General features: G+C 42.0%; 1 protein-coding gene across 1 annotated transcript in view; it reads left to right on the top strand.

Annotated features, from left to right (window-relative positions):
• The first annotated feature begins 2,064 nt into the window (after positions 1-2,064).
• AP3D1 (adaptor related protein complex 3 subunit delta 1) overlaps positions 2,065-26,502 on the top strand; it is a 45,895-nt gene continuing 21,457 nt past the window's right edge. The window contains exons 1-10 of the mRNA XM_075524622.1: positions 2,065-2,446; positions 16,459-16,554; positions 17,269-17,349; positions 18,134-18,214; positions 20,212-20,319; positions 20,679-20,808; positions 22,209-22,348; positions 22,621-22,694; positions 24,564-24,613; positions 26,280-26,329. Coding sequence (XP_075380737.1) covers positions 2,351-2,446; positions 16,459-16,554; positions 17,269-17,349; positions 18,134-18,214; positions 20,212-20,319; positions 20,679-20,808; positions 22,209-22,348; positions 22,621-22,694; positions 24,564-24,613; positions 26,280-26,329 — 906 coding nt within the window. The 5' untranslated portion in view covers positions 2,065-2,350. The remainder of the gene's footprint in view (positions 2,447-16,458; positions 16,555-17,268; positions 17,350-18,133; positions 18,215-20,211; positions 20,320-20,678; positions 20,809-22,208; positions 22,349-22,620; positions 22,695-24,563; positions 24,614-26,279; positions 26,330-26,502) is intronic.

Raw genomic sequence — 26,502 nt, 5'->3', positions numbered from 1 at the left:
AAGAAGCTGGGAATTTTAAGGGCTTTAGTTATTACCCATGGCAACAATTAGGGTTAGAGCCACATTCTTAATTAAGGGTGATCATAAGGGAAGTTCAAACCTTCCAGGGCTTGGAGGAAGGGGAGTAAAAAAGTCATTACTGCCCCAAATTTTTAAGGCTGAACGAAGTCAGGCCACCCCAGGAGGAGAAATCCTTGGAAACTCAGTCTGGAGGGATCAAGTCCTGGGTCTAAATTCATCTGAAAGACTCTTTCCCCGTGTGCTCAGTCCCTGGCCCCCTGCTCTCGGGCGCTGCTGCAGCTCCCCTGCCCAGCTCCCACCCTGCAGCGTGGGGTTCATTAGTGGGGGGGGAGAAGTTTGTCGTGGTGTTGCATCTCCCAGTTTGGGCTTCCACGCCTGGCCCTGTCCTGCAGGTGTGATGGCTTGAGGGTGTGAGGGTGTGACGGTGTGAGGGTGTGACGGTGTGATGGTGTAACGGTGTGATGGTGTGACGGTGTGATGGTGTGACGGTGTGCGGGCCTGGGCTCCAGCTGAGCCACTGAAATGGTCCGGGTTAAAACCAGGGCTGTGTGCAAGGTTTTTGGGGGAGTCCCTTGGAGAGCAGCACTGGCACGCCGGCAGAGGCAAGGGGACGGCTGCAGGGGACGGTGGCAGCGCGGGTGGGCACGGCCGCCCCCTCTCAACCCACCGCCTCATCCTGGATATTACCGTACCGCGAGGGCTCCTACGAACATAACTCTTACCCTTTGACTTTTTCCCTTAAAAAGGGAAACATAATGCGTAGGAGCTGATGTCCGTAGCTATTTCTGAATAAAACAAAAACAAACCCATGGGCTCCGTTCTTCTGCCAGGGTCCAACAAAAACAAGCTGTAAGTCAGAATCTGAAGACAGAGAACAAAGGGAAAAACACTGGAAGCAAACAGAAGTCCTTTTCCTTCCTCATCATAAAGCGGCTCAAAAGCCCAAGCAGATCTTGGCAAGGTCTCGGCTCCTTTTCTTCTGCAAGCTCCTTTCCGTTTATTCCTCTCCTTTCCCAGATGCTGGAATCCTGCTCTGCAGATGGAGATGGGGTGGGAAAGCAGCTCCTCTACATTTTCTTTTCTCTCTCCTGTTCCACAGCACCACCCACCCACAGTGGGACACGTCCCCCCCGGGCAGACACGCGTACAGGGATGGTGCGGGTGTCCAGCACGTGGGTGGAGGACGAGCTGCGGCCGTAGGAAAGCTGAACCACTGCCCGCTCTGTGCCTGCATGTGCGTGGTGCTACCCGCGAGGCTCCGTGTCTGCCTGGCCGTTGCCCATCACCCGTCGCTGTCGGCCATCACCGTCAGCTCTCCCACGCTGGCACTTGTCACCTGGGGAAACGGGTGCCTGTATTCATGAGGGTGCCTGTATTCATGAGGGTGCCTGTATTCATGAGGCTGCCCAAGTCTCCACGAGTGTTAGTGACTGCGAGCAGCCACGGAGGTTGGCGCTCGCTCCCCGGTGCCTGGGCCGCGGCAGCCTGTAGAGCTGCGTCCCCACGAGGGACACGGCCAAAATTTGGCTTTGTCGGTTGTGCAGCCATTAAAGACACCCACGGGCACGAGGGAGAGGCCGGAGCTCCACCTACCGCCTCCCCGGGCCCGGCCCGCAGGGGTCCCGCGGCAGTCAGCCCCACGGAGGGGGGTCCCTCGGCCCCCGGCCCCACGCCTGTCCCCGCCGCCCGGGCCCACTCTCCCCCCGCCACGTGGGACCTGCGGGAGCGCCCCGCGGGGGCGGGGCCAGGCGGTGGGCGGGGCGGCGGGGGCGGGGTTAGGTGCAGCAGTGACGCGGCTGTCGCTGGCGGGCGCGGGGCGGGAGGGGATGGGCGTGGCCTAACGAGGAATAGGCGGGGCTGGAGAGCGGAGAGGCGGGCGGGCGCGCCTGGGGAGGGCGCGCCTGGGGAGGGCGCGGGGGCGTGGTTAGGCGTGTGGGGGCGTGGCTAGGCGCTTGGGGGCGTGGTTAGGCGGGTGGGGGGCGTGGTTAGGTGGTGGGGGCGTGGTTAGGCGGGTGGGGGCGGGGCCGAGCCCTCAGCTGACCGGCCGCCATTTTGTCAGGCGCTGGGAGGCCGAGCGGAGCCCGGAGTTGGGGCTTGCGGCCGCCGGGGCCGCCCCTGCCTGCCGCCCGCCTTGTGCCGCGCCGCGCCGCGCCGGGGGCGAGCACTGTCCGCGCCCCCCGCCTCCCCGCCCGGGATGTGAGCGGCCCGGGCCCGCTGGTCTCACCCGGCTCTCGCGGTAGCAGGAGCCGCGGCGGCCCCCCCGGCTGGGCCCGGCCCCTCAGCCCCGAGTGCAGGCCCCGCGGCCCGGCCCGGCCCCGCCGCCGCCGCCATGGCGCTGAAGATGGTGAAGGGCAGCATCGACCGCATGTTTGACAAGAACCTGCAGGACCTGGTGCGCGGAATCCGCAACCACAAGGAGGACGAGGTGAGCGGACCCGGCCCCCCCCGCCCCCCGCGGAGGGGCTGCCGGCTCCCCTTCGCTCCGGCCTGGGCTGGCTCCCCTCATCCCTCCGTGCCGGCTGTCACCCGTTTCCCAGCCAGGTCCTGCTCCTCCGGGGGGTCAGGGAGGGTGGGAGCCTTCCCCGAGGAGAGGCTGCACCAGGCCCAGAAGCAGCCGGCTGTCTTGGCCACCCTGGAAAGGGGATGTTGTTTTGGGGAAGGTGGAAGCAGGAATCAGAACGAGGAAGATGACGCTGGGCTGTAGGCCAAAAGGGAAAGACTGTGGGAGAACAAGAAAGCATTAGGGGAGCAATGAGTTGAAAAGGAGGATAAGGGAGGGTCTCGCTTGGTACTCGCTTTCCCATTTAGTGTGTTATTGTGGTGTTGAGATCCCTGATATATATATATATATATATATAAAAAAATAAAGGAATTCCTTCTTGTTGCACCACAGTCAACTACTGTAGTCAACTGTATATTCTTCATCGTGAAGCTGATATACAGGAAAGCTGAGTTCAGCCATAATTCAGCTTTCAAATCATTCATGTTGTATACCTTCTGAGTGAAACGTGTTTTCCTTGTTTCAGAGCTTTTGTAGGCAGAAAGCAATTGGATGTGTTGGCCTGTTATTCTCTCTTTTATTAGAGACACATGATCAGGAAATTAGTATAGGTGAAATAATTAGTCATCAAGAACATGTTATGTGACACTTTCCACACTGAAGTGTCACATGTTAATTGAGAAGTAACGGACACTAAGGATATAATTTATGTTCATCTTCAAGTGAGTAGTCATGGCCTTAGAAGCTTTCTTATGACTGGTTTAACAGTTATGCTTTACTGGAATATCAGTGAGTTGCTGTGGAGTTAGTGACAGGCTACAAGTATTTGTAGACTATAATGTCTCTTCATGTGAGTACAACATCCAAATGGTACCAGCTATGAAAAGTATCTGAAAAAGTTGTAAACATGTAACTAAACGGAGTACTTAATTTGGAAAACTGTGATCTTTATTACTGGTGCTGTTGGACTGAAACACAAAATACAACTTCCAAACCCACTTGAATGTTCAAATGGCTTTTAAGCCTGTTGTGCACAGGGCGAGGTGTTACTTGTTAGTGATGACACCTGGGAAACTTTTATTTTAGTATACGTTAAATTTATGGGTATTGATTTGGTGACAGAGGAAGATTGTGCTACTGTGAAGTGTGCAGTGTCCTGCAAAACATGGGAAACTACATGGAGAAGTGGAAACAGCATGTTTATGTGGACATTTAATGTGTTAGACTCAAAGCTGGAAAAGGTGAACAGTAATTCTATGGAGCACTTCCTCATAGCATGCTTAGGCCCAGTTTGTATGTTATGCTGCTTTTAGTAAATATGCTTTATTCTTTTGTGCATAGGACAGAAAATGTTTCATCAACTGTCAGACCTCTGAGGATCCCCCGATGAAGGTCCGGGCTGGCCCAGGCCTTGTGGCACCAGTCCTGTTTGAGGAGGATTGAATGTACTGTTCTCATTTCTAAAATAATTTTCTGACAAACAGCTCCTTTTCCAGGACTTCATAAAGAGCACAAGTGCTGTTACACAGTCAGGATTAACAAGTTCCTGCGCATCATAAGGCACACCGAGTTTGTTCTTAGTCTGTGACAAAAATGGTTAAAATGCATTGGCTTTGATCTCCCTTGGAGTTAGGAAAAAGTACTCCTCAGACAATTTTGTAGGGCTCTGTATATTTGAAGGAAGTTGATATACAGGTATACACACGCTCTAGGAATCAGTGAGGTCAAAGCAAATGTGCTGTCTCTTACTGTAAGTAAGAGGCTGATGTCAATTACAATAGCTGGACTGTAGCATGATAGTATTTTAAATGATGGTAGCTCTTTAGTGTGAAATACAAGTTGTGATATTTTTAAAATAGATAACTGTAGGGCTAGTTCCTTTTTATATCCACATGTGCACAGCAAAAATTAAAAACCGAAATTCAGGATGTATTCAGCTGATCAGTAGGCATTGCACTGATGAAATGTGTGTCTTCCATAGCATAGATTGTTTTCAGAATCCTTCAAAGATTTTGCTTAATTACATAGAGTGGCTGCAAACAGCACAGGACTGTTCCTTTTTCTAGATCAGCTAGCTGAAGAGTGCTGTAAACCTTCTGTTATTAAGACACTGGGCATTGATTCCCTGCTTCCTAGACAATCGTCATGGGTGTTTCCTAGTTTTCAGGTGATGTTACAAAATCAGAATAGTATTTTAGAGGAAGTAGCTGCAAAAATTCTTCCTCCTTTTCCTACAGTGCTTCCATTGTTCATTGTATCTACTAAGTGTTGCTCCAGTGGTGGATGTAGTTGTTAAACTGACGTTTGTGGGTCTCAAGATAAGTGTCTAAGCTTAAGACACGCACTTTGTCCTATTCAGAACAGCAAATTTGTTTTAAACAAACAGCAGCATGCTTTGGTGGCAAGGGTATTAGCTGTTGATCTCAGCTCAACAAGAATTGTTCTATGAAGAGAGATGTCTCTGGAAAGGAGGAAAGGAAGTTAAATAAAAATGACATGGAAAGAATTGAAGGCATGATTATTGCTTTGACTTCTGATTTAGTTCTGCTTTTCGCAGAAGGTTAATCTCTGTTGTGTGTGTTGGTTCTTGTCTTTGGGAATTTAACCATATGGAAATTCTGCCATTACTTTTCCCCTCATCTTTCTGGGCAGTCTCTCCTGGTAGATAGGATATAGTAAGATTTATTCCTTTCCAATTTCTCCACAGGTACCATCACAAGCGAGTGTATCTGGTATTTCACTGACGCATCAAGGATGTGTTTGTAGCGCAGGATGCACCAAATGGTTGTCACCTCGGTTCAGACATGGGTTTCTCATTACAGCTTTTCATGAGACCTACTGCATTGCTTGGTGGTGACATGTTCATCCTGTATTTCTGGGACTCTTAAGCACGTACCCCAAGGCTTGTTGTGAAGTAAATGGAGTGCCACAGGCTTTTTACCAATAAATTTTAAGTGTGCTGCTCAGCTCACTAGAGGAACTGAGAGGGTACTGGAGGCTGCCTGGCACTTTAGCTTGCATCCTTGCTGCAGAGTGCTTAATTACCTGTCAGAGGCCACTTTCATTTTAGTTTCTGGTCTGTATCCAAAGCTGACCCATTTATTTTGAGTTTAAAACACTGAAACTGAAGTCATGGCCTTCTGTAAGGATGAGAGGTCAGGACAGGAGTTAGTTAACACAATCACTTCTCTGTGGAGACATACTCTGTCCATTTTCCAATCTTCCGGGGAAAATTGGAGCTGCATCATCTTTCTGCGAAGTAAACGCTAGCATGGAAGGAATGAAGTAGCATAACAGCATTAGATCTTTCCCTAGTTTGACGTGTCGTGTTTACTTTTCAACAGTCTGTACAGATGCTTTAATCCCTGTGGTGTTTCCCAGTGCCAGTTCAAAGTTTGAGGGAAAGTCAAACCTGCAAGAAAGACTTGATTCCATTCTCCCCTGACCTTCACTTCTACTATCTCATTCTCTCTCTTTCATTTGGACAAGGAATACTTTTGATAATGAAAGCAGTGAGTCTTTCACCTGTTGTTAGGTGGTTTTGTACCGGATGGAATAACTTCTCCCACTTTGTGCCTACTTTTTACGGATGTGCTACACAGCACGCTCAAGAGGGGAATGGCTTGTACGATAGGCTGTTAAAACTATAATGGATTTTTTCCAAGGTATTCCAAAATGAGAAATTATTTCTGTTTAGGGATGTTCTCCTGAATGTGAAATAAAGGAAGGGATAATCCTTTGATGCTATTTGGCTCTTGCACAGTGTTTTGCATTTGCAGTTAAGAAGTTTGTTGTTCCCAACGAGGAAGCTGCTGTCAGATGCTATGGTGAGAGGTTTATTTTTATAAAGCTGAAATGGTAAAGTAACAGAAACAGAGATGTTAAATGAGTGGTGCTTTGTCCTGTTCAGACCATAGCGCTCTGTGTTTCAAGTGTCTTTGATTTCCTGGAGGACACTTAAGGAGGAAGAAGGGGTTAAAAAGTCCTGCACGAAATGTCTGCGCGCTTCTCATAACTTGAGAAAATTGCCTCCCTCTTCTTTCAGTCAATCTGCTGCTTGTGTGCCAGGATTAGCACTTCACGTTTTTGGTAATCGATACTTTCAGGAAAAAGCGTATTAAAAAATTCACATTTTCCTGTGCGTAGTGTTCAGTGATAAGTATCTCGTTGCTGGTTTACATTCAAGAAGTTGTTTTCTACAGAAGCAAGCTGGAGGAGCGAAAGGAGCAATCGATGTTTCTGGTTGGAAAAAATAAAAATTAATTTCAGTTGATAATATAATGCTAAGCGAGAGGTGTGTTGAGTGTCTGTGCTGTGAAATATGTATTTCACTGCTCAGAAAGCCTGGGCTTACCAAACTGGCAGCGTGTTCTCACTTCTTAGTGACTGTTGCCTAAGGACAGTGGACTTGTTAAAAAACCTTTTCCCCTAAATATAGGGCTGCTGCGCTCGACTGCACACTTCCAGCTACTACTCTGACGCGTTTTCAGATGAAATGATGGCATAAGGAGTTTTGAGGAATCTTTTAACATCACAAAAGTCTTTTGGGTGCAGCCTGTCATCCACGAGGCTGAAGACAGTCTCATGCAGTGGTCTTCTGACGGCTTGGCCACTGTTGTAGTGTTAGTATCTAATGGTAAAAGATATGGGATGGAACATAACAGGGGAATTTTGAGGAATGCTAGAAAGCTTGTTGGTGCCCAAGACTGAAAAACCAGCCCAACTGATAGGCAGCATGCAGTTCATTGATGACAGACAGCTCTTTCAGTTGCTGATGCTTGATCAGTTACTGCTTGTCATATGTGTGTTAATATCTTTGAAGGGAGCTCATTATCCCACCCACTTTCAAGTGGATCTAGAGTTGCTATTGTTAATTCTTTGAGCATGTGAATCGCTGGAAAGGCAAAGTCGGAAATAGAAACAATACACAAAAGAGGGTTGGATAAGGACCTCACACCAATTGGTAAAAAAGCAGACTAGTAGCGGCCTCCAAGGTAGCAAGGCCCAGCGTAACAAGTGTCCCTGCCATACCTGCTGTGTCCCAGAAAATAAAGGTCCTGGAGCTGTGGAACACAAGCCAACGTGGGCTTTTTCTTGTGTGATTACAAGCAGAGAGCAGCTGAGGCTTTGCATTAGTGCTGCCTTTCATTAGCTTCTTGCTTTCTCCTGTGTTAAATATTACTTAATTGACTGTGGCGTAAGTGGGGCTAATAGCTTTGTTCCCAGTCCAGATCCTTTTGTAGCTGTCTCTTCTGAGGGTTTGAAATGCTCCAGACAGATTGCTTTCTCACACATATAAGTAAAAATTCTGCCTAGGCAGGTCCAGGGGAGCTTTCTGGTGCCTCGTCCTAAGAAATGGAGCCATACACTGCACCTTTTGTGAGGTCAGTGGAAGAGCAGCCAGAAAAATCAAAGTAGAATAAAGATACAAATGTTTCTGTACTGTGGTCATCTTCAGAGTTGTTTATTTGATGCTTTTTGATGCAGCTCTCTTTGTCCCAGTGCTGAGTGTGGGGCCTTTTGTGATTTCCTCTAATGTTGTCAGTGTCCACAAAAGTGACTGAAAAACCTCTTCCTCTACAATGTGGGTTAGTGAATATATATTTGGTGTACAAAGAGTACCTTTAGGTTTTTCGCTTAGAAGTGTTCTTTGGTAGCGTGTCCCGTTTCTGGTGTGATGTGAAGAACAGCAAGGGAAGCATTAAACGACATGCATCAGAAAGAACGAGTCATGGGACCAGTTACAAAGAAACATTTGTGTTCCTTAGGTTATTAAGAAAACATGATCGTTTGTGCTGAAAAATGGAAATGCTTCATAATCTAAAGGGGAGTCTGCTTAAATCCAGGTGGCAGGAAGTATAAAGATATTTGAGTAAGATAAAAGGTGCAGAAAACATGGTTAGTGGTAGTGTTAGTAGCTCATAAAGGCAGTTGAGTGCTTATTTAAAAAAGAAGCACATGTTCAAAATAACTGACCATACTTACGAGTCCTGTTGGATGCTGAAGTGTAACTGGGCATGAGAAAATGTTTGGTTCGTACCGGTTTACCTCCTCAGTCACTGGCCAGTAGGCTGATCAGTCGGAGTTTGTAGACCATGTAGTTGAGTGCTGGCTTTTGTATTAGCTGTTTCCTTTTTAGTGTTGTTTATTTTATGACCTAGATGTTCAAACCTGTTAGCTTTCGCCGAGAGATTCATATGTTAAGAGGTGTATAAAGGGAAGTAGGCATCAGCGTGGGTATGTTGAAACTTTCTTCCGGTGGGCTCAACCTTCATGGCAAATTCAGGCTGCATAAAATATATCACTTCTAGCTATGGCGGTGTGACTAAGCTTCAGCCTTGAGGAATGTAAGTTTGTTTAGAGGAAGTGGTATGATTGTACAGCAGGGAGTAGGTGAACAAATTTACTTTAATTACACAAATATTTGTACTGAATTTAAGAAGTCTGCAATGGCCACGAACTTTTTCTTTATTACCTTTCTTACCTTTCTATAACTGAGAAGCACTCATAGCTTTGCATAAATCACTGTTACATCTTTGTACTCTGTTCAGTGTTACATGTTTATATAGTATTAATACATCATTAAGCATCTTTTTTTGTGATGTTCCCCTCTGAACTAATTCCAGTCAGCCAAGTCTCAGAAACAATAGCTACTTTAGTTCCTTAGGAGGAGGTGACTATTTCCTATACGTACAATGAAGCGAGTGCTTGTAGCAAAGCCTACCTTATGAAAGCCTGAAATTATGCACAGAAATATGTCTGGAACTAGCAAATTGAAAAATCTATTGTAAAAGTACTTGCACAGCTTTTTGCATAGTAATGTAAAAGTTTGAGTACATCTTGTGTTTACAGGGATAAGCACTTTTATCTGACATCTCTCTCTGGTCTTAAAAGTTGTCTGCTCAGGTATGATTTAGACAGCACAGGCCCCTGAGGATTGTTTAATTGCCGTGCAATTAAATTAACAAATACTGTGATCAGACTGGAGACGTACTTATATTAAGGGACATCTCTAGAGCCTTGCTGATGATACACGCTTACTGATTTATGTTGGCCTGGTTTGGGTTTTGCTATCTAATACCCACTTAATTGGCATCTCAGACTAGCCCGCCTGGGGCGGTGGTCCAGGATGGCTTGGGTAGCTGTGCTTCAGCTTCCTGCATAGGTGCTCTTTTGCGTGAAATACTTCAGTTGTCTTTGGGTAAACCGCCGACAAGATGCTCTCCATGGGAGACTGCCAGAGCACCCTGGTGCGGGGGGAGACGCTGCGGTGAGCTGCAGCTCTACATCTGTTTCTTTTCTGAAATCCAATCCTTCTGCGTTACGTACCTGTTTGGAAGATTTGTATGTGGTTTTCTACAGTGCCTTCTGGTGCTGTGGTGGTTTGTTTGGGGTTGTTTAGTGTCTGCTCTGAAACCGGTACGTGTACACTACTTGCTTAGCATCTCTCTGAATTTTTAAAATAAGGTTCAAAGATTTTTATTGGTTTATGAATCAATTTAGGATAGATGGATGCATCATGCCAGGTTTCAGTTGGTATGTATAGTTTCAGTAAATGTTAAGAAAAGAAAAAAGTGTAAATTGACTTTTCACATTCCTCCATCAGTGTCACTTGGCCAAGGAGTCTTGCTATCTTGCTTTGGTTGTAATAGACAAGGGGGTAGTGGATAATGCATCATGTTTCTAATAAATAATATAGGAGAAGACTGCTGCAAATGAAATGGCAAAGGTTGACCTTCATGCCTCCAGTGTTTATTGCTGATGAGAGCAATACATTGGTCTAGGATCTTAAGGCTACCTACAAGATAAGTGAATAAATCTCTGGAAAGCGAGGTAGCAAAGGCAAACTAAGACATATTAAAACACGTATAGCAGTACTGTTTATCAACAGCCGAGTGAAAAATAAGCTCAGCTTTTTCAAAATGCCTTTCAAGTTGTAACATGTTTTCTGAGCTCTTTATTGCATCTGACTACCCTCTGCACCATTTAATTTTGGTTGCTGCAAACCTGCTTAAATGAATGCTATGCAGTTTCTCAGTTATTGCTTATATGCTGTTACATGCTTATCTAATTTGCGTGGTTTATGGTTTTAGTGAAGTTAGTTGTGAGACCACATGTGCCTTGGGATTCTCTTTCTATCCAGCCATGGAGTAGTCTTAACGAAGGGTCCTGTTACTTATCTCAAATAGCTTTTTCTACAGTATTTAAATAACATAATATTTTTAGTTATGTAGAACAAAAGTTAACATCTAATATGCTTATCTCTAGCACTGTGTCCAAGTGAGTGGAAGGCAGCACGTTTTGCTTTTTTATGCTTTTGTCTGTTACTTCAGTTGATTTATTCTGTGCTGTCATGGTACGATGCTTGTGTTTCAGGTACTGTAGTCAATTATAGGTCTATAAATTCTGTCTGAGTAGTTCAGTGGTGTTTGTTGATGTGAAGTACTGCTTTGGGGTTTTTGATAGAAGCCTGGCAAGTGATACATATTTCTTTCCAGCCTTCTTCCTACATCAGAAGGTGGCAGCTGATCTGCGCTGTGCTTGTAACGGGATCTTCTGCTTGAAGCACAAACAAATTCAAAACTTGCTTCACCTCTACAAGGTGTCTGTGGTGTAACTGCCTTTTGTGTTAAGCATCGTGGTCATGTCACATGGCTTGCATCCTACAGGTAGTATTTCTTCAGATTATTTAAAAAAAAAAAAAAGGAAGTGCAGTTGTTGCTGGTTTTCTGGAAGTTGGAGCAGCGAGCATCTTCCTCTCATGTGAGATCATCATGTGCCTGTGCTCAACGTGATTTCATGGAGTTAATGGCAAGCATGTGTCTCAAAGTGCTATGAAACAAGATAAATCCTACAGTGCTTAAAACAAAAGGAATGTCATATTTTGTGCTTATTTCAGTTATTTATTTTTATGTTCTACGTATTCCAAACTTTTTTTGTTTCAGAATGGTGTAGTTACACATTTATATCAGATCATATCTTGCTCCTTTTGGTCTTCACTGCTAATCATCCTTTCCGTAAAACACTGTATTTAACCCTGAAAGTGCAAGAGAAACAGGGACTAATGTTCGCTGACATTTTGCTGTTTCCTCTGGGTGGAAAGCACTTCACTGTTGCAGTAAGTGACAGGTCTGAATCTCAAATCAGCTGCAGCAGATCCAGGGGATGGAGGCTGGATCCTGACAAGGACTTTGGTGGAGGATTCTGCTGCCTTTGGTTTGCTGGACTGTAACCCAAAGCGGTAAGAATATGAGTTTGCCATCTCTTGGTTTCGGAGGATGGTGTATAGTTGAGATAAGAGTACAGCTTCTTTAAGACTGTTGGAAATGAATAACTTTCATGATTAAATTTAATGTAAAGGTTCTGCAGTGATATGCATTCTAATTGTTAGTGTCTTCTGATCAGCCAACAAAAGTACAGCGTAGAGTGTCACATTTCCTAGGAACGTAATTGTTGTTCAGTTAGATTAGTGATTTTTCAACTTTGTTCACATATTGCTTGGAAAAAAATCTTAGTCTTTTGTGAACCTCTCTGAAATTGTCAGCAAACCCCACGTTCTGTCTTGGCCAGAGCTTGGAATAAAGTTTTAGTGTTTTTCAAAGTTAATTCAAAAAACATGGCTTGGGAAATGAAAAATCCTATAAACTGACATTTTGGCTTCTTACCATGACCCACTTTTCTTTTCCTCCCTCCCTCTGATCCAAAGGGATTGTGTCTTTGATTCTTGATACCTTCGTTCTTATTTTAGCCACTCACAGTAGTTTAAGTGCACATATTTTCAGGGTGAGGTCTTGGAATTCTTGAGGAATTTGGGCTTATTTTAAAAATTAGCTTGTATATTTTGTTCATGGATATAAAATGCTTACTGCATCTGTTTGGTGGAATACATTAAGAAATGGCAGTTATGACTTTGCTGTATTCACAGCTTTGTTGAGTAATTACTGCTAACATCTGCATGCTTTACTTGGGTTTTAGCTGCACTGCTCTGAGTGTGTTTCTGTAATCTTCCTCCTTCTGAGGGATATGTGAGAGAAAACAATCATCACCCAAGTGGTTGCTATAGCATTTCATTAAGGAGCCTTTTCCACCGGCTTGGGAAAGGCTGCTTTCCCACTTGGCAGCCTAGCGTCAATAGAAGAGCTCCTCTCAGCTCTTTCCCTGTGTTATCATATGCCCTTCAGCTTTCGACTGCAGCCTTGCAGCTTTGCCTGGGTTGCCATCATTCTGAGGGTGTTTTTTTGCTTAATGGCTCTGCTTGTTCTCGACTACACCGGGAGTGAAAGGCTTCCTTATAATTGCCTTGCTTGCTCGAAGCAGTCTGACTGGGAATGTCCAAAGGTCTATAAATATTGTGACTTAGAAGTGCTCCTCAGTTGACTGGCCAAAATGTGTGAGCAATTCAATAGCATCCCAGGAAGACTTCAAATAAGACTGTCACAGAATTAGTAAGGAGTTAATAGTGAAGAAATATATTGCTATTATAATCAATATTCTGAACATAAATGAATTCTGAAGTATTTTCTTTTTGCATTCCTTGCGTCATGGGATCTCAAAAGCATTTTAGGGAAAACTGAGCAAGTTATATATCCTGGGAAGTACTTATTTTTAATTATTACACTAGGAAAGTGCTATATTAGAAGGATTTATGCAAAAACTGTCAGTGAATCAATGCTGGGAAAAGTATCCAGGTTTTGTCCTGTGTGTAAATGTTTTTTTTTCCTGCAAACATTTAGGCCTTGCTGAGTGACCACCATTGCATCAAGAGGTTGTTCTCCCTTTCACTGTCTAGCTTGGCTGTCTGAATTGAACAGCTTGCAGGCTGCAGTGTGGGGCCTGAGGGTATCAGTCAGCATGAAAATGCTTTGGTGCAGCCTCCCATCCGGCGCTTTGCAGAGGTCAGCGATTCCACTAGCCAGAGACTGGGGAAGATCTTCACTAAAGATCCGCACATGCATGCTTGTTTCCTTCGTATTTATGTAGATGTGGTAGCGAATCTGGCTAGGGTGTGGTGGTTGGGTTTCAGATTTAAGTGGGAGATTAAATAGATCAGTTTTCTTCATATTGCTCATTCGTGACAGTGCTGCTCCACAGAGATTAACAAAAAGTTAGTAATACCTGCTGATCCTTTAAAGCTTTCTATATATAGGGTCTTTCATTCCTTGTAGTCTTCTAGGATTTGAAGTACAGCTGTTTTGGAAGGACTTCTTTCTGCTCTTCAAAATCCGTTATTTTAGTTTCAGATCTGATTCTGAGTTCTGTAATACACTTTTCCACCCTCTTTAAAGGACGTTGCTCATTATGTTAGGCTAACTGGCAGGCACGGCTTTGCCTGCAGGCTGCTGGGGCTATCGAGTGTGACTAGTGACTTGGGAGCCTGTATTCAGCTGTGTCGGGCTGTACGTTATTGAACTTTTCCATACTCTTTTTTTTTTTTTTTTTTTCCCCTCCTAGTCACACAGTGGTTTGCGTTCAACTCCCAAGAGGTTTTCAGGAAACTTAAGCTAATGTTTAAATAGTTTTGGGATAGATGCTATGGGAAATGACAATAATGCTTTCTGGTTATGGACATAAAGACTGAGAACCTGCATGTTAGTATTCTGCACTGAGAACCTGTGCTGACCTTGCTGACCAAGATGTGGCAATGAGATATACACGTGAAGGATTCTGTGTCGCTGTTCCAGCGTGCTCTTATTGTGTGCATAAAATATTCAAGGCTAGGTACAATGTATTTGTAGCTCAGTTGCACGTTGTAGAAGTCGTTCTTTCAGCATCTCTGATCAAGTGTGTATTTTCTACTATCAGAAATTTTTTTTAGTTTGAACTCAAAGAGTTTAAACTTCCCGTGGGAGTTGTCTGGACCTGAATCACTCTCAGGTGACAGGTTTAGAATCCCAAGTCTTCTGCTTCCTGGGAGAAGTCACCTGGACTCTACGTTGTTAAGCATTTGGGGGCAATGCCATCTCCAGTTTCGGCAGATGTGATCCACTCCTCCATAGCCAGAAGGACGGATGGGTGTCTCTGTAGAGGAAAGGGTTGTTTGCTGTTTAGCATGCCCTCCCTTAACATAAAAATTCCCATTGCAAAGACAGTATTTCTACCCTAAATACAGGCATTTAGGAATATATTAAATTTCTTCAAGTAAATTAATTTGCCAGCTTTCTTTCGTCAGACCTTCTGACTTATGTTATGCTGGAGAGCAGGGCTACTGTTTGAGGGACCTCAACAGGCTGCAGGAATGGGTCAGACAGGAGCTCCATGAAGGTCAACAAAGACTTTTACTAAAAGTCTCAAAATAACAAATGTGGTTCCACCTGCACTTACCCGTGCCATGGAGGAGCTGGCTTTTATCCCTCTGTAAGTGAAGGTTTGAGAGAAAAGCCCAATAATTATTCTGCTTATATAGAAGCTGTTAAACCAGTGAAGCTGCTGCTCCTCTGAAGTGTGTGTATTCACTGTGCGTCCTGATGGTGGATTCTAATTCTGGTTCCGCTAGACTCTAAACGATAGCAGTGTAACTTGTTACATGGCTGCTGCTTGGAGTATGAAATCCCTGCATTAAAATTCACTTGCTACCTTTCCTCACCTGGATCATTGCAGTGTCTCTTTGCACGACAGACCTTGTACAATTTCTTTTTATTGTTACCTGCTATTTGTTAAAAATAACGTTCTCTGCTTCTAGCAGCAAACTTTTATGACTTGAAGCATGAGTATCACTCTAGGACATTGTAAAAGACCAACGAATGGTTGGGATAATGGACAAAATTTAGTGTAAAGGAGAGAAATGTTAATTAAAGGCAGGCCAGTAGACTTCTATGTTGAAAATACCTTTTTGGTGGAAGGTAACGGTATTCAGGCAGGACTTTACTTTGGAACCAGGTAGTCTGTTTCTGACCTGGTTCCTCTGGCAGTTGATTTATTTATATTGAATGTGAAATGCCCTGGTGCATGTGTGGCTTTCTAAAGAGAGATTATTTCTCTGCTTTTAAATTTTCATTATTTCTGTAGCAAATACCTTCAGTACTTAAATAATAATTAATTGTGAACTAAAAGAATCTCTGACTGAGTTAAGCCTACTTCTAAAGTAAAATCTGTACAGATATTTTTAAATCATGCATTTGCCACATCCCTCCTACAAGCACAGACGTGATTGTTTGGAAAGAAATGAAGGCCCAATATTTAAATGTAAACATTGTGACATTTGGCTCTCTGAATTACTGAGAAACTCATACAAATAACTGTTGCTTATCAAAATGTGTAAATAGCAAAATCACTCATCTAAGTTGTGAAGCAGGGAGAGGGGTGTCCTTGCCATGGTTGGGGTGGACAGCAAGGGTTACAGCCAGAAGTACCTGTGCCCTGTATGAGACTTGTGCTGCGTCCCTTCAGGCGTGAGGACTGTTGTGGGTGCACATCTGCAGTGCCATCCATTTACAGCATGGCCAAAAGAAGAGTAACTCATAGTATTTTCATCAGTCATCTTAAATTTGTGGGCTATTAATAGCGTTTGACACAGTTTTTTCTAGACACGTAATGAATGGGTGATCTCTGACTTCCCATTGAGGTAAGTGACTAGTGGATGTTCTAGGAATGGTGGAACTCGGGTTTTGTTCAGACCCTTAGGTACACACCCTCCATTGAACACCTTTTTTTCACAAATCTTTGAAACTAGAGCTGTGGCCTGAACAGTGTAATTGTGAGGGAGACTGGGGAGAAGGGAAACCACTGAAGACACATCTCTGCGTGCTTTTGGTTTTGTAAGAGAGTTGTGATGTTTCTTGTTAATGAGTAGTTTCGTCAGAATTAAGTGCTTACCTAAATAGTGTGTATGAGACTTGGTGCTTGCAAATGATGAGTTCTGCGGCTTCTCCCCCCTAACATGCTGGAAATCTACAAAACTGGTAAATGAGCACAAATTTTTGTTTGTTTGTTTTCTGCAGGCAAAATACATCTCCCAGTGCATCGATGAGATCAAGCAGGAGCTAAAGCAGGATAACATTGCAGTGAAAGCAAATGCAGTCTGCAAACTTACATATGTAAGTGCCTTGCTGGGATACGATGTAATTGCATCTTTTTTTTTTTTTCTTTCTTTCTTGCTGACTAGGAGCTAGTCTTCAGTCTGAATGCCTGCTTTTCTTAGACTGCGGTTTCTTAGACTGTTGTAAGTGCAGGCTGCAGGTGAAAATGCTCCCACATGTCTGACGTCAGAGGCCGCATACTCCCTTTCTGTTCGTTGTGCTGGCACTAGTATTGGTACAATTTTATTTTATTGAGATAGGTCAGGAAGCTAATCCAATTTAAAACGAATCCAATTTAAAAAGTTGTTTTCAACTGGATTGTTTCTTATCACACAGTTGCATGAGCACTTGAAACTGGTGTTTGTTTCTCTTTGCACAGTCCTTTGTCGAGAAGAAGAGGAGGGAAATACTGTTAAAGAATTATTTTTGTCATTCTGTTCTGGTTTTTATTTTAAAAATCCAGGAAAAAAAAACTTCACAATGATGCTTACATAACTGCATATGTAGTACCTGGAATTAATGCAAACTATTTAAAGCTTGCTTCTGGTGGAACTTTGAGACATCTTTCACTTACTGCAAGTGGCATAGAATGTAACGTTAGTCATAAACTTGAGATGTCTTATAGTATTATTTTTGGACTCTTGTTCCATCTTCAATTTTCTGAGGTGTCTTTACCTATTTTCTTGAGTCTCTTATTTCAGAAGTTTGTTATCTTGGCTTCTCTGCTCACAGTTACAGATGCTGGGCTACGACATCAGTTGGGCTGCTTTCAATATTATTGAAGTCATGAGTGCATCGAAGTTTACATTCAAAGTGAGTTCTCCGTGTAACTACAATGGTACTAGCCAAGCTGTTTCCTTACGGTATTTGATGAATGCATTGGTACATCATCTTTTGGTTTGCTTTCTTCAATATGGGAAGGGAGTGGACTGTATTTGTTTCTAGTATGTGGATAATACCTGACCTGCTAGTATAGGCTTTTTGTACCAGGTGTTTGAAAATAGCTGTCAAATACCTTTTGTGGAAAAACAGGGTATTTTTTTTACGTGAAGACCACCTAAGATTCCTAGTAGCAGCCATATTTAGCTTTATAATTTTTCTTGAAAGGTCTTGTTCATGCTCTATGTTGCAGACCTTTTTCACCAAATGGGGCAGAATGTTACCTTGTAAGGAATAGTTTCCAAATTGGGCTTTAGTACCTGAAAGTTGGGAGGCAAGGAGTGTTATTCTTGCTTTGTACTAAATGCAACACAGACAAAATATATGTAATATTCTCCATTTCTCCTACTGACAAGCCTACTTTATTTCTACATCTTTGTGGTCATTGAACCTGTATGTTCTAACAAAGTAGAGGAGGTGAAGCTGGTTTAGTATCCTTAAGGTAGCTGTATTATCCCTCTGGAGATGTTACTTGTCTGAGATTAGAAAAGGGGGTTTATATTGGGAAAGAAGAGAGAACTCTGTGATGTCTTTTCTGTTATGCAAACCTCCTGTCTAATTGTTCATCTTTTTCATATTGCTCATGAAGCTACCAGTTGCTGTTCATCTAAACATTGTCTAACTTACCTTTTTTTTTTTCCTCCTTGCCTCTTTACAGAGAATCGGTTACCTAGCTGCCTCTCAGTGCTTTCATGAAGGGACTGATGTAATTATGTTGACTACTAATCAGATCCGAAAGGTAAACTTTTGACTTCAGTTCTTAATTTTTTCTTGCACTGTCCCCCTACTTGTATTTGCAAATCTGTATGAAGTATATCTCTTTTAGGAATCTAAAGGTGTTTACGTAGAATTCTGTTTACTTGGTTTACACTCTACTCTCATTCCGCAAGCTGAAGGATTAATGAAATACTCAGGAGCTGTCCATAGCTTTTCCTTGTGCTGTCTCATACCAGCTCTCTGTGCTTATTCATCACAGGGAATGGTGACAACAACGACCTTTGTTAATATTATTAGTCTCTTAGGCAGCCTTTATAAGAATGTAATGGATAAGAAAAATGTCCCCGTTCCTGAAGTAAAATCACCTGGCTCCACAAAATTTCTATTTGTGAGGGCCTGTTTTCTTCTGGTGATAACAGATCAGGCTTTTGACTTGTTTGGTATAATTGTGTGTAAAAATGGTGAAGAGTGGATGTAAAGTTGTCTTCTGTATTAACATACCGAAGTATGTTGTATTCATTTTCATAGAGCTTTATCACTTGAATTTTTTCAGAGTTATTGGGTTGCAGGATTATTTTCATATTCTTCTGATTACAGATATATTTTTAAAGCTCTTAAGTTTAATTTTTAAAGTGTCACTGCTTTAAAACTTGACTGATCCAGTACAAGATGTGCTTACATTTTTACCATCTAAGTATCTAAAATGTCTTCTACTTGCTTAAGAAAGATCAGTGGGATGTTACCCAGTATCTTTCCTAAAGAACTAGTGCTTTTCCCTTTATCTTTTAAACTGTTTTGCTCTGACAAGTGCATATTTTTAATAATGCCCATCCATTTTCTTTATTATGGAGATTTTATTATACTGAATTTCAGTCATTTACTAGGCTATTCCTTCCTTTTTGTGCCTGAGTTTTTTACTTAAAGGCGTAAATAAAGATGCTTTTTCATGTTTTCATTGATCTAGCAACTTTGTATTTTAAGGGGTTATCAGTTCTCAAAATACCTTAAAGCCAGAATGAATTGCAAAGTTTTGTTGCTCCTTGAAGTAGATTTCATTATTCTTCAAGTAGAATCTAATTTCCTACCACCTGCAAAAGGTTTCAAAATGAGATGCAAATCACAGAATCACAGAATCATATAGGTTGGAAAAGACCTTTAAAATGGCACAGAACCCTGAAGGCCTGGCTATGTTTAGCTCTCCTAAAGCAGCCTCTGTGTACACGTGAATGTGGATGGTTAATTCCAGTAGTTCATGTGGGAATGCTCTGTGCAGATCACTTTGTATTTTTGTTTCGTAATAATGGCAGTTAAGGAGTGATCCTGTGATGCTCTGTATTCAGTGAGGTCTGGTTTTATAATCTATACTTGAGCACACTCAGATATGAATATTAATATTATTAAGAGTCTGAAGCTTAGAAATACCTGAAAGACTATGTAGGATACTGACTACAAATAAGTCGGAGGAAACTTGACCAATAAAATGTATTCTACACCCTAGCTTCTGTTATGTCTTTATGGACTGAAAGTTATGGTGCTGCCAGCAGCCTGGAAGGAAAGGAATCTCATTTCTCTAATGGAGAGATTAAGCTAGGATGCTGTTGAGCACTCTACAAGAGTGCCTGTTCCCAGTGAAGCTGGTGACGGTTGGGCTTTGACTTAGCAGGGTTAGTATTTAATACCAGGTTTTTTAGGACTTTAAACATGTTTGTGATCACGTCGTGAGTTTGTAAAAATTATTTGCCATTCCTAAAATACCATCAAGGTATGATATCTCTAATTGCTTTTATGTTGCAGTCATCCATCTATTTTAATTATGATTCCTCATGCCCATTATTAAACCCCAGGCTAGCTGTATTTTAGTAGGTATTGGAGGAAATTCCTGTTAATAGTTGATGTAAATATTCCCATGAAGTAGAAGCTCTGCTTCATATGTGTTGAGTGAATAAAATTAGCCTGAGAAAATTGTTTCTCAACATCCTGTGTGATCTTAAATTTTTGAGCCTGTTTTTCCTTTTTTAGGATCTGAGTAGCCCTAACCAATATGATACTGGAGTTGCACTGACTGGCTTGTCCTGTTTTGTTACTCCAGATCTTGCCAGGGACTTGGCAAATGACATCATGACACTGGTGAGTTGATAAGATTGCAATCACTTTTTCCTGTAATTAAAGAATGTTAAATTGTTCAAATCTGGTAAATATCTGTTAAATTTGGAACTGTTACATGTGAAAACCGATGCTTTGTTCCTGTGGGGTTTTTGGGGAGCCTTTACAGTCCTTAGTTAGCTCGAGAGGATTACCTTGAATATTTCTGTTAGTTTTAGGGATGAATAACAGTATTTTGCTCTCCTCTCAAAGCTGAGTTTTCTAAAAGTAGTGGAGTCTCCCAGAAAGAAATTTTGAGACAGTGGTGTGGGCATGAGGACCTTGAGAAGAACTCTGGAAGCACAAATTTGCTAAGAGCCTGATTGCAATTGTTTCATTAACAGATGTCTCATACAAAGCCTTATATCAGGAAGAAGGCAGTGTTAATCATGTACAAAGTTTTTTTGAAATACCCAGAGTCCCTCCGTCCCGCGTTTCCTCGCCTTAAAGAGAAACTTGAAGATCCAGATCCTGGTGAGTGGATTTTAGTAAAATTACTTCTGCTCCAAAACATCTAGGTATACATGCTTTTAGAGCTTGTGGAGAGAATACATGAAAAATGCTGTAGTCATCTTTTGGGTACTGATTTGCCTGTTCAACAGGTAGATGAGCATATGAGAGTTTTGACAGATGTTGCCATATTAAAAATACATTCCTTAAAATGCCATATTAAAAATACAGTCTTTAAAATGTCCAATTCTCACTTCAAGCCCAAAGTTACTGAAACTGTATCAGTGGATTAAACTTCAATGGGACAAAGCTACTTAATGATTCCTGGTTTGTTGCTTACTGAACTTGACTATTGAAAATATTTCAGTTGATTTCAGGGTTTGGGTTTTTTTGTTGTTGTTTCCTGTGCTTTTTTACAAAACTGCAGCTATTGGCTTGCAATAGATGTACTTAAAATAATTTCACATCACTTAGTATAATTTTTTTTTTCTATTTTTTTCAATTTAAACTTGGAGTCCAGACTGCTGTTTGGGCCCTTCACTACTGTGTCAGTACAATTCAGCTGCAGCACAGGAAATTTGCAATTTCTCTGTATTATATTCACACTTCTACTCAGTCTTCCCAGAAGGTGCTGGTCTTCCCTCACTGCACCAAAACGCCATACACCTGTTTCAAGAATTCTTGTGTGATGCCGTTCTGTGATCTCCAGTTGGTTTGCGTGTGTGTTTGGAGGGAGAAATTTAATTGCATGTACTGGGCTAATTTGGTGTGGGCATGTAAGATGCATCTTCCAGGGTCAATGTTTTTAAACAAAACAAAACACACACCCCCCTACAAACAGAGGGAGAAAATACTTACTTATGGTGGTTTATGGGAAAACAGGACTGCTCTCTGCTAGAAAACCCAGAATATCTGGAATAAAAGATTCCAAATTGAGAACAATCAATTTAGAGGCTTAGCAGTTAGAAAGGAGTGAGCTTGTCCAGTCAGATTGTTTAAGGATTCATTATTTTTGTGAAGCATGTCTAAACAATACATTTTTAAAGAAACAAGAGTGTTTTGAAACTTTATGGTGAGTAGGATTATTGGTTATTATGTTGTCTGTGTCCCACAAACAAGCTATCCACAGTAAAGAGGGAAGGAGGCTGGCAGTTCTTTCTAATACTGGACCCAAAGCAGATACCCAGACTGCTGATGTATTAGAAAATAGCCAAAATTAAATAAAATCCTTTCTCAGTTTGTTTTTGCATTTTTGTGTTTAGTTTTCTTTACTACCTCAGGGTCGGTAATGAGGCTGAACCATTCCTCTTGGACATGCAAGTCTGAATCTTTAGCTGCTTTTGTTCTGAGTGTTCTGCACCAGAAACTTCAATTACAATTAAGGTGTTGATGAGATTTTTGCTTTTCCCACTTCTTTTTCCCAGGTGTGCAGTCTGCTGCAGTAAATGTTATTTGTGAGCTGGCTCGACGCAATCCCAAAAACTACCTTTCCCTTGCTCCACTCTTTTTCAAGTTGATGACGTCATCAACCAATAATTGGGTTCTCATTAAAATTATAAAACTGGCAAGTATTCTGGATCTACGTTTACAGGATTGGGATTCTCATTAAATTACTTTGGGTGTGAAAATAGATTTCTTTCTTGGAGGTATAGTTACCATTAAATCTGAACAAAAGGAAACCAGGAATATCTTCTGGTGTTTGGGAACATAACCAGAGAGAGAAAAATATTTTAATATAGCTTGGCTCACATATGATGAGTTGCAAGTGAAATTGGTTTTATACTGTTTAAAAGCAGCTATTAAATCAGTTTCTTGTCTGCGCTTCTTTTTGAATAGTTTGGTGCTCTTACTCCATTAGAACCTAGGCTGGGAAAGAAGTTGATTGAGCCTCTGACCAACCTCATCCATAGGTATGTATGACAAATGTTACTTTGTTTATTTGGGGTTGGTGAAGGGCCTGTTGGGTAGGTCAGTAGCTAGGTCTGCAGATGCATTTCTGAACTTCTTCTTGAGTCTCAATATATTGGCTTCAAGTATCAAAAAGTAATTGGATCAGGGCTATTTCTGAAAAACCTGAGTGAGGTAAAATACCTTAAAGGAAAGTCTTTGGGTGCCTGACTGTCAGCATGAATTTCTCCAAAGCATGCATGAGCATTAGAGCAATTTGCTTTCCTTTCACTTCATTTTAAGCCAGAGATGACTATGGTGAATATATAAAACCTCTGGCTTAAAAAAGGCTCAGCTGTATATTTGCCTATTCTGTTCACCTACACACATTTGGTTCTTGACTTTTTTGCAATTCCCTTACCCACCAAAGCAGCATAACAAGGAGTATGTTAAAGTTCTCTCTCGTGCCTTTGTCAGCCCAGGTATGTTTTGGAAGATGTTCCTTTAATATATGTCCTAAATATAGATTAGATAAATTTGAAGATATTTTCTTGTCCCTTGTTAAAGCTGGTTTGTAGTGTTGTTTTGGATCTAATTCTGAACTGAAATCAGAAAGTAGATGTCTTGGAGGGAATACATGTATTTTCCCACTTACGAAAAGGAATTGTGATCTTATGCATGAGTTGTGAAATTAAAAGGTTTGTTTCTCTTCATGTGGCAGAGCAAGAAGGTAGATGGGAATGAGCAAATTTTAAATGGATATCCATGTAGCCATGAGAGCAGCTCTAGCCAAACAATTTCTGTCTGTCTTCCTAGTATACCTTTAAGGCTGGTTCAGAGCAGACCAGCCAGCAGCCTTGCATCCAAATACCTAGAGAGGTTTTTTGCAGCAGTCATAAATACATACAAATTCACCAGAAACAGTACTTCACCAGAAAAAGCAGGAAGATGGACAGTATGTCTTCAATCCTTCCTCTTCCTTCTCTCCCCAACTCCCACATTAGTCATTCATTTTATTATTTGTGAGGACTTAATGCTGTTTGGTTTGGTCTCAGTCATTTTGGATTTCATATCACTTATGCATAAGGCAAACCAGCCTGCCATCCACCACGAACGGCACAGGGAGCAAAAAAGGTTGTTCTGAGCGTACTAGAGTCACATATACGGTATGCTGAGTGACCTTCACGGTATCACTTCTAACTGCAGCCTTCAGAGTTGTTTGCTCATTACCTTTGCAGACCTTGCTTCTGGAGTCTGCTCCTTTGTTACTTGCGAGGTTTGCTGGGTTTCCCTCTTGTGTAGGTCAGGATTTGTAAGTACCTTTGAAATCCTCAGGATTGCACTGTATGCGTGCTCAACTGGCAAACGTCAAGTTTAGGGGGAAATGAGACATTGAAAATGGGTTGCTCAGTTATAGAGATGAGCAAGTGTGTACCTGCATGCCAGAAGAGTCTGCTGTTTGTGCATGACTCGTTTGCTTTGGAGAGAGAGAGAGACTTGAAGTCCTCTATCTGCCTGCTCTATCGTGAATTTTTGACCTTGGGCAGAGGATTTGATTTGATCGTTGGACAAGGTTGCTTCAGTGCTCTGTAACTGGTACTGGGGTTTTGAGTAACCACTTCCTTCCTCATTCCTTGTGTTACAGTGCTGTTACTTGCTTCTTCTCTGAGAAGATTTGTTGTTTGGTTTTTTTCTTTAAACATTCAGTAGCCCTTCCTCCCCCCCACAGTTTTTAAGTGAGAATCATTTCATCTAGTTCGAAGGTATATGGAACAGAATACTGGCAATTTTTTGTGTAATTAAAGGTGTTAACTAGCTCCAAGATATTGCTGACAACTCTTCAAAATGTGCCCGTTTTATTCCTTATTTAAAATACTTGATTTCTGTTTCAGCACCTCAGCCATGTCTCTCTTATATGAATGTGTGAACACAGTAATAGCAGGTGAGAACTGAAATTTGTAACCTAGAAAAAAACATGATGAACTTTGTCATCAATTAACACCATCTGTAAACCTTTTTTTTTAACTTAATGTAATTTATAACTGAAATAAGTCACCTGGCAAACTTTTGATTTGTGTTACTGTGTAACTGTAACTGAAATCCTTTGTTGTCAGTGAGGCTAAGTTACTACAGCTACGTCATATTTGCTAAAGGCTGAACAAAGTACGAACAATGAGTGATTATTTATGTGCAAGCTCCTAAATGTTGCTAGAACTACAAAATATGCCAGCAGCAATAGAATTAAAAAACAACCAGTGCCTCATGGAAACTCTGACAAAGTTTTCTTATGTGAGGAAGGGGCAGACTTATTTTTTAATTCTACAATTTCACAGCTTAAAAACTTGGTGTAATTCCTTAAAGGAGGTAATTGGAATCATTGATTTACAGTTTCAGTTTCTGGGGAAGGGATGTGAACTCCATAATGGGGATGGAGAGAGAAACAAAGGCAAAAAGGGATAACACTGTATTCCAGCTCAGACTTGGCACTTTCCCTATCATAATGTGGAGGGTTATTGATATCCACAGCTTGGCCATAAGCCTGTTTCTTGTGGGTAGTTTGGATAATGATGCAGGAACTTCCTGTACTGGGTCAGTTCAAAGAGGAAAGGGTGATCTGTCACTCACTTTGTATTTGTTCATTCCTTCAGGGAAATGTGAGATGACATTATGATGAGGGGGGGAAAAAAACACAGAAGTTAATTCTGTTGTGGATTCACTGAGATACAATAGGATAATTCTGTGCATCAAAGGGAAATTCACACACCCAAGACACCTCAGGGACTGTAATGTAGAACTCAAATTCAGAAAATGAGATGTGAAGCTGGTGCCTGTGTTAGAGCAGCACCTTGCACCTGCCAGCTCTTTGCGTGACCCAAAATGATAGCGTCCAACACGCCTTCTCTGAAATGTAGCTCAGCAGGAATATGGAGAGCAAAATGCCAATATATTTATTAGTCACTAAGGTCAGCATGTGTGACTTTGCTCAGTAAGAGTTGGTGTCGGCATGGACATGCTGTATGACAGCAGCAGTTAACAAGATAACGCCCCGTTTTCTGCTGTGAGGTAGTGTGCTACCAGAATTTTACAAATGTCCAATATAATCAACGATGGGACCTGATTTGTTCCTCGAGTCTCTTGCTGGCTTGATTAAAGTTCCAATCTAATTACATTAAACTCTAGGATCCAATGCTGCATCTCGTTACATTAGGGAAGTGCACACTTAAAAATTCAGCTATACAGTAGCTGATGTCATATGCGCAGTCTTGACTGCTATGTGATATGCTTTACTTTATTACAGTAAAGTAAACCTTAATGAAAGTGTAACGAAAAGCAGCTTTGACCTGGCTGTTCCAGCAGTTCCTACCTTTACACTTTTTTTTTTCCCTGCCCTACTATTATTACTGTTAAGGTATATGAAACTATAGTTTGTGTCACAACCTTCTCTCCTCCCCCCAGACCCCCCAAAAGTCCAAGCAAACAGACCAACAACAAAATAAACTGGCATCTTTCCTTGTGAGCTGAGCTAGCTCTTGACCTTTAGGTGTTGTGTTGTTGCATTCATTCAGAACACAGAAATACTAACTGAAATTTGTGCCTCTGTATTTTAGTTTTGATCTCTCTGTCCTCTGGGATGCCTAATCACAGCGCTAGCATCCAGGTACAGCTCTGGGTTTTGGTGGGGGTTATTTGTTCTGCTCTACTGTGTAATACCAAGTGCCATGGAGAAATTGGGTTGTGTTCCTCTGCCAAAAGTTAAAGCAATAGCTCCCTGAAGCGTGCTCACTCAGGGGGAATCCTACAGACTAAAATATTTCCTATATAAATTCTCTT

Source organism: Mycteria americana, chromosome 24 (genome assembly GCF_035582795.1).
Source record: "Mycteria americana isolate JAX WOST 10 ecotype Jacksonville Zoo and Gardens chromosome 24, USCA_MyAme_1.0, whole genome shotgun sequence".
Taxonomy (NCBI): domain Eukaryota; kingdom Metazoa; phylum Chordata; class Aves; order Ciconiiformes; family Ciconiidae; genus Mycteria; species Mycteria americana.
This window is presented reverse-complemented; position numbering and strand designations above follow the sequence as displayed.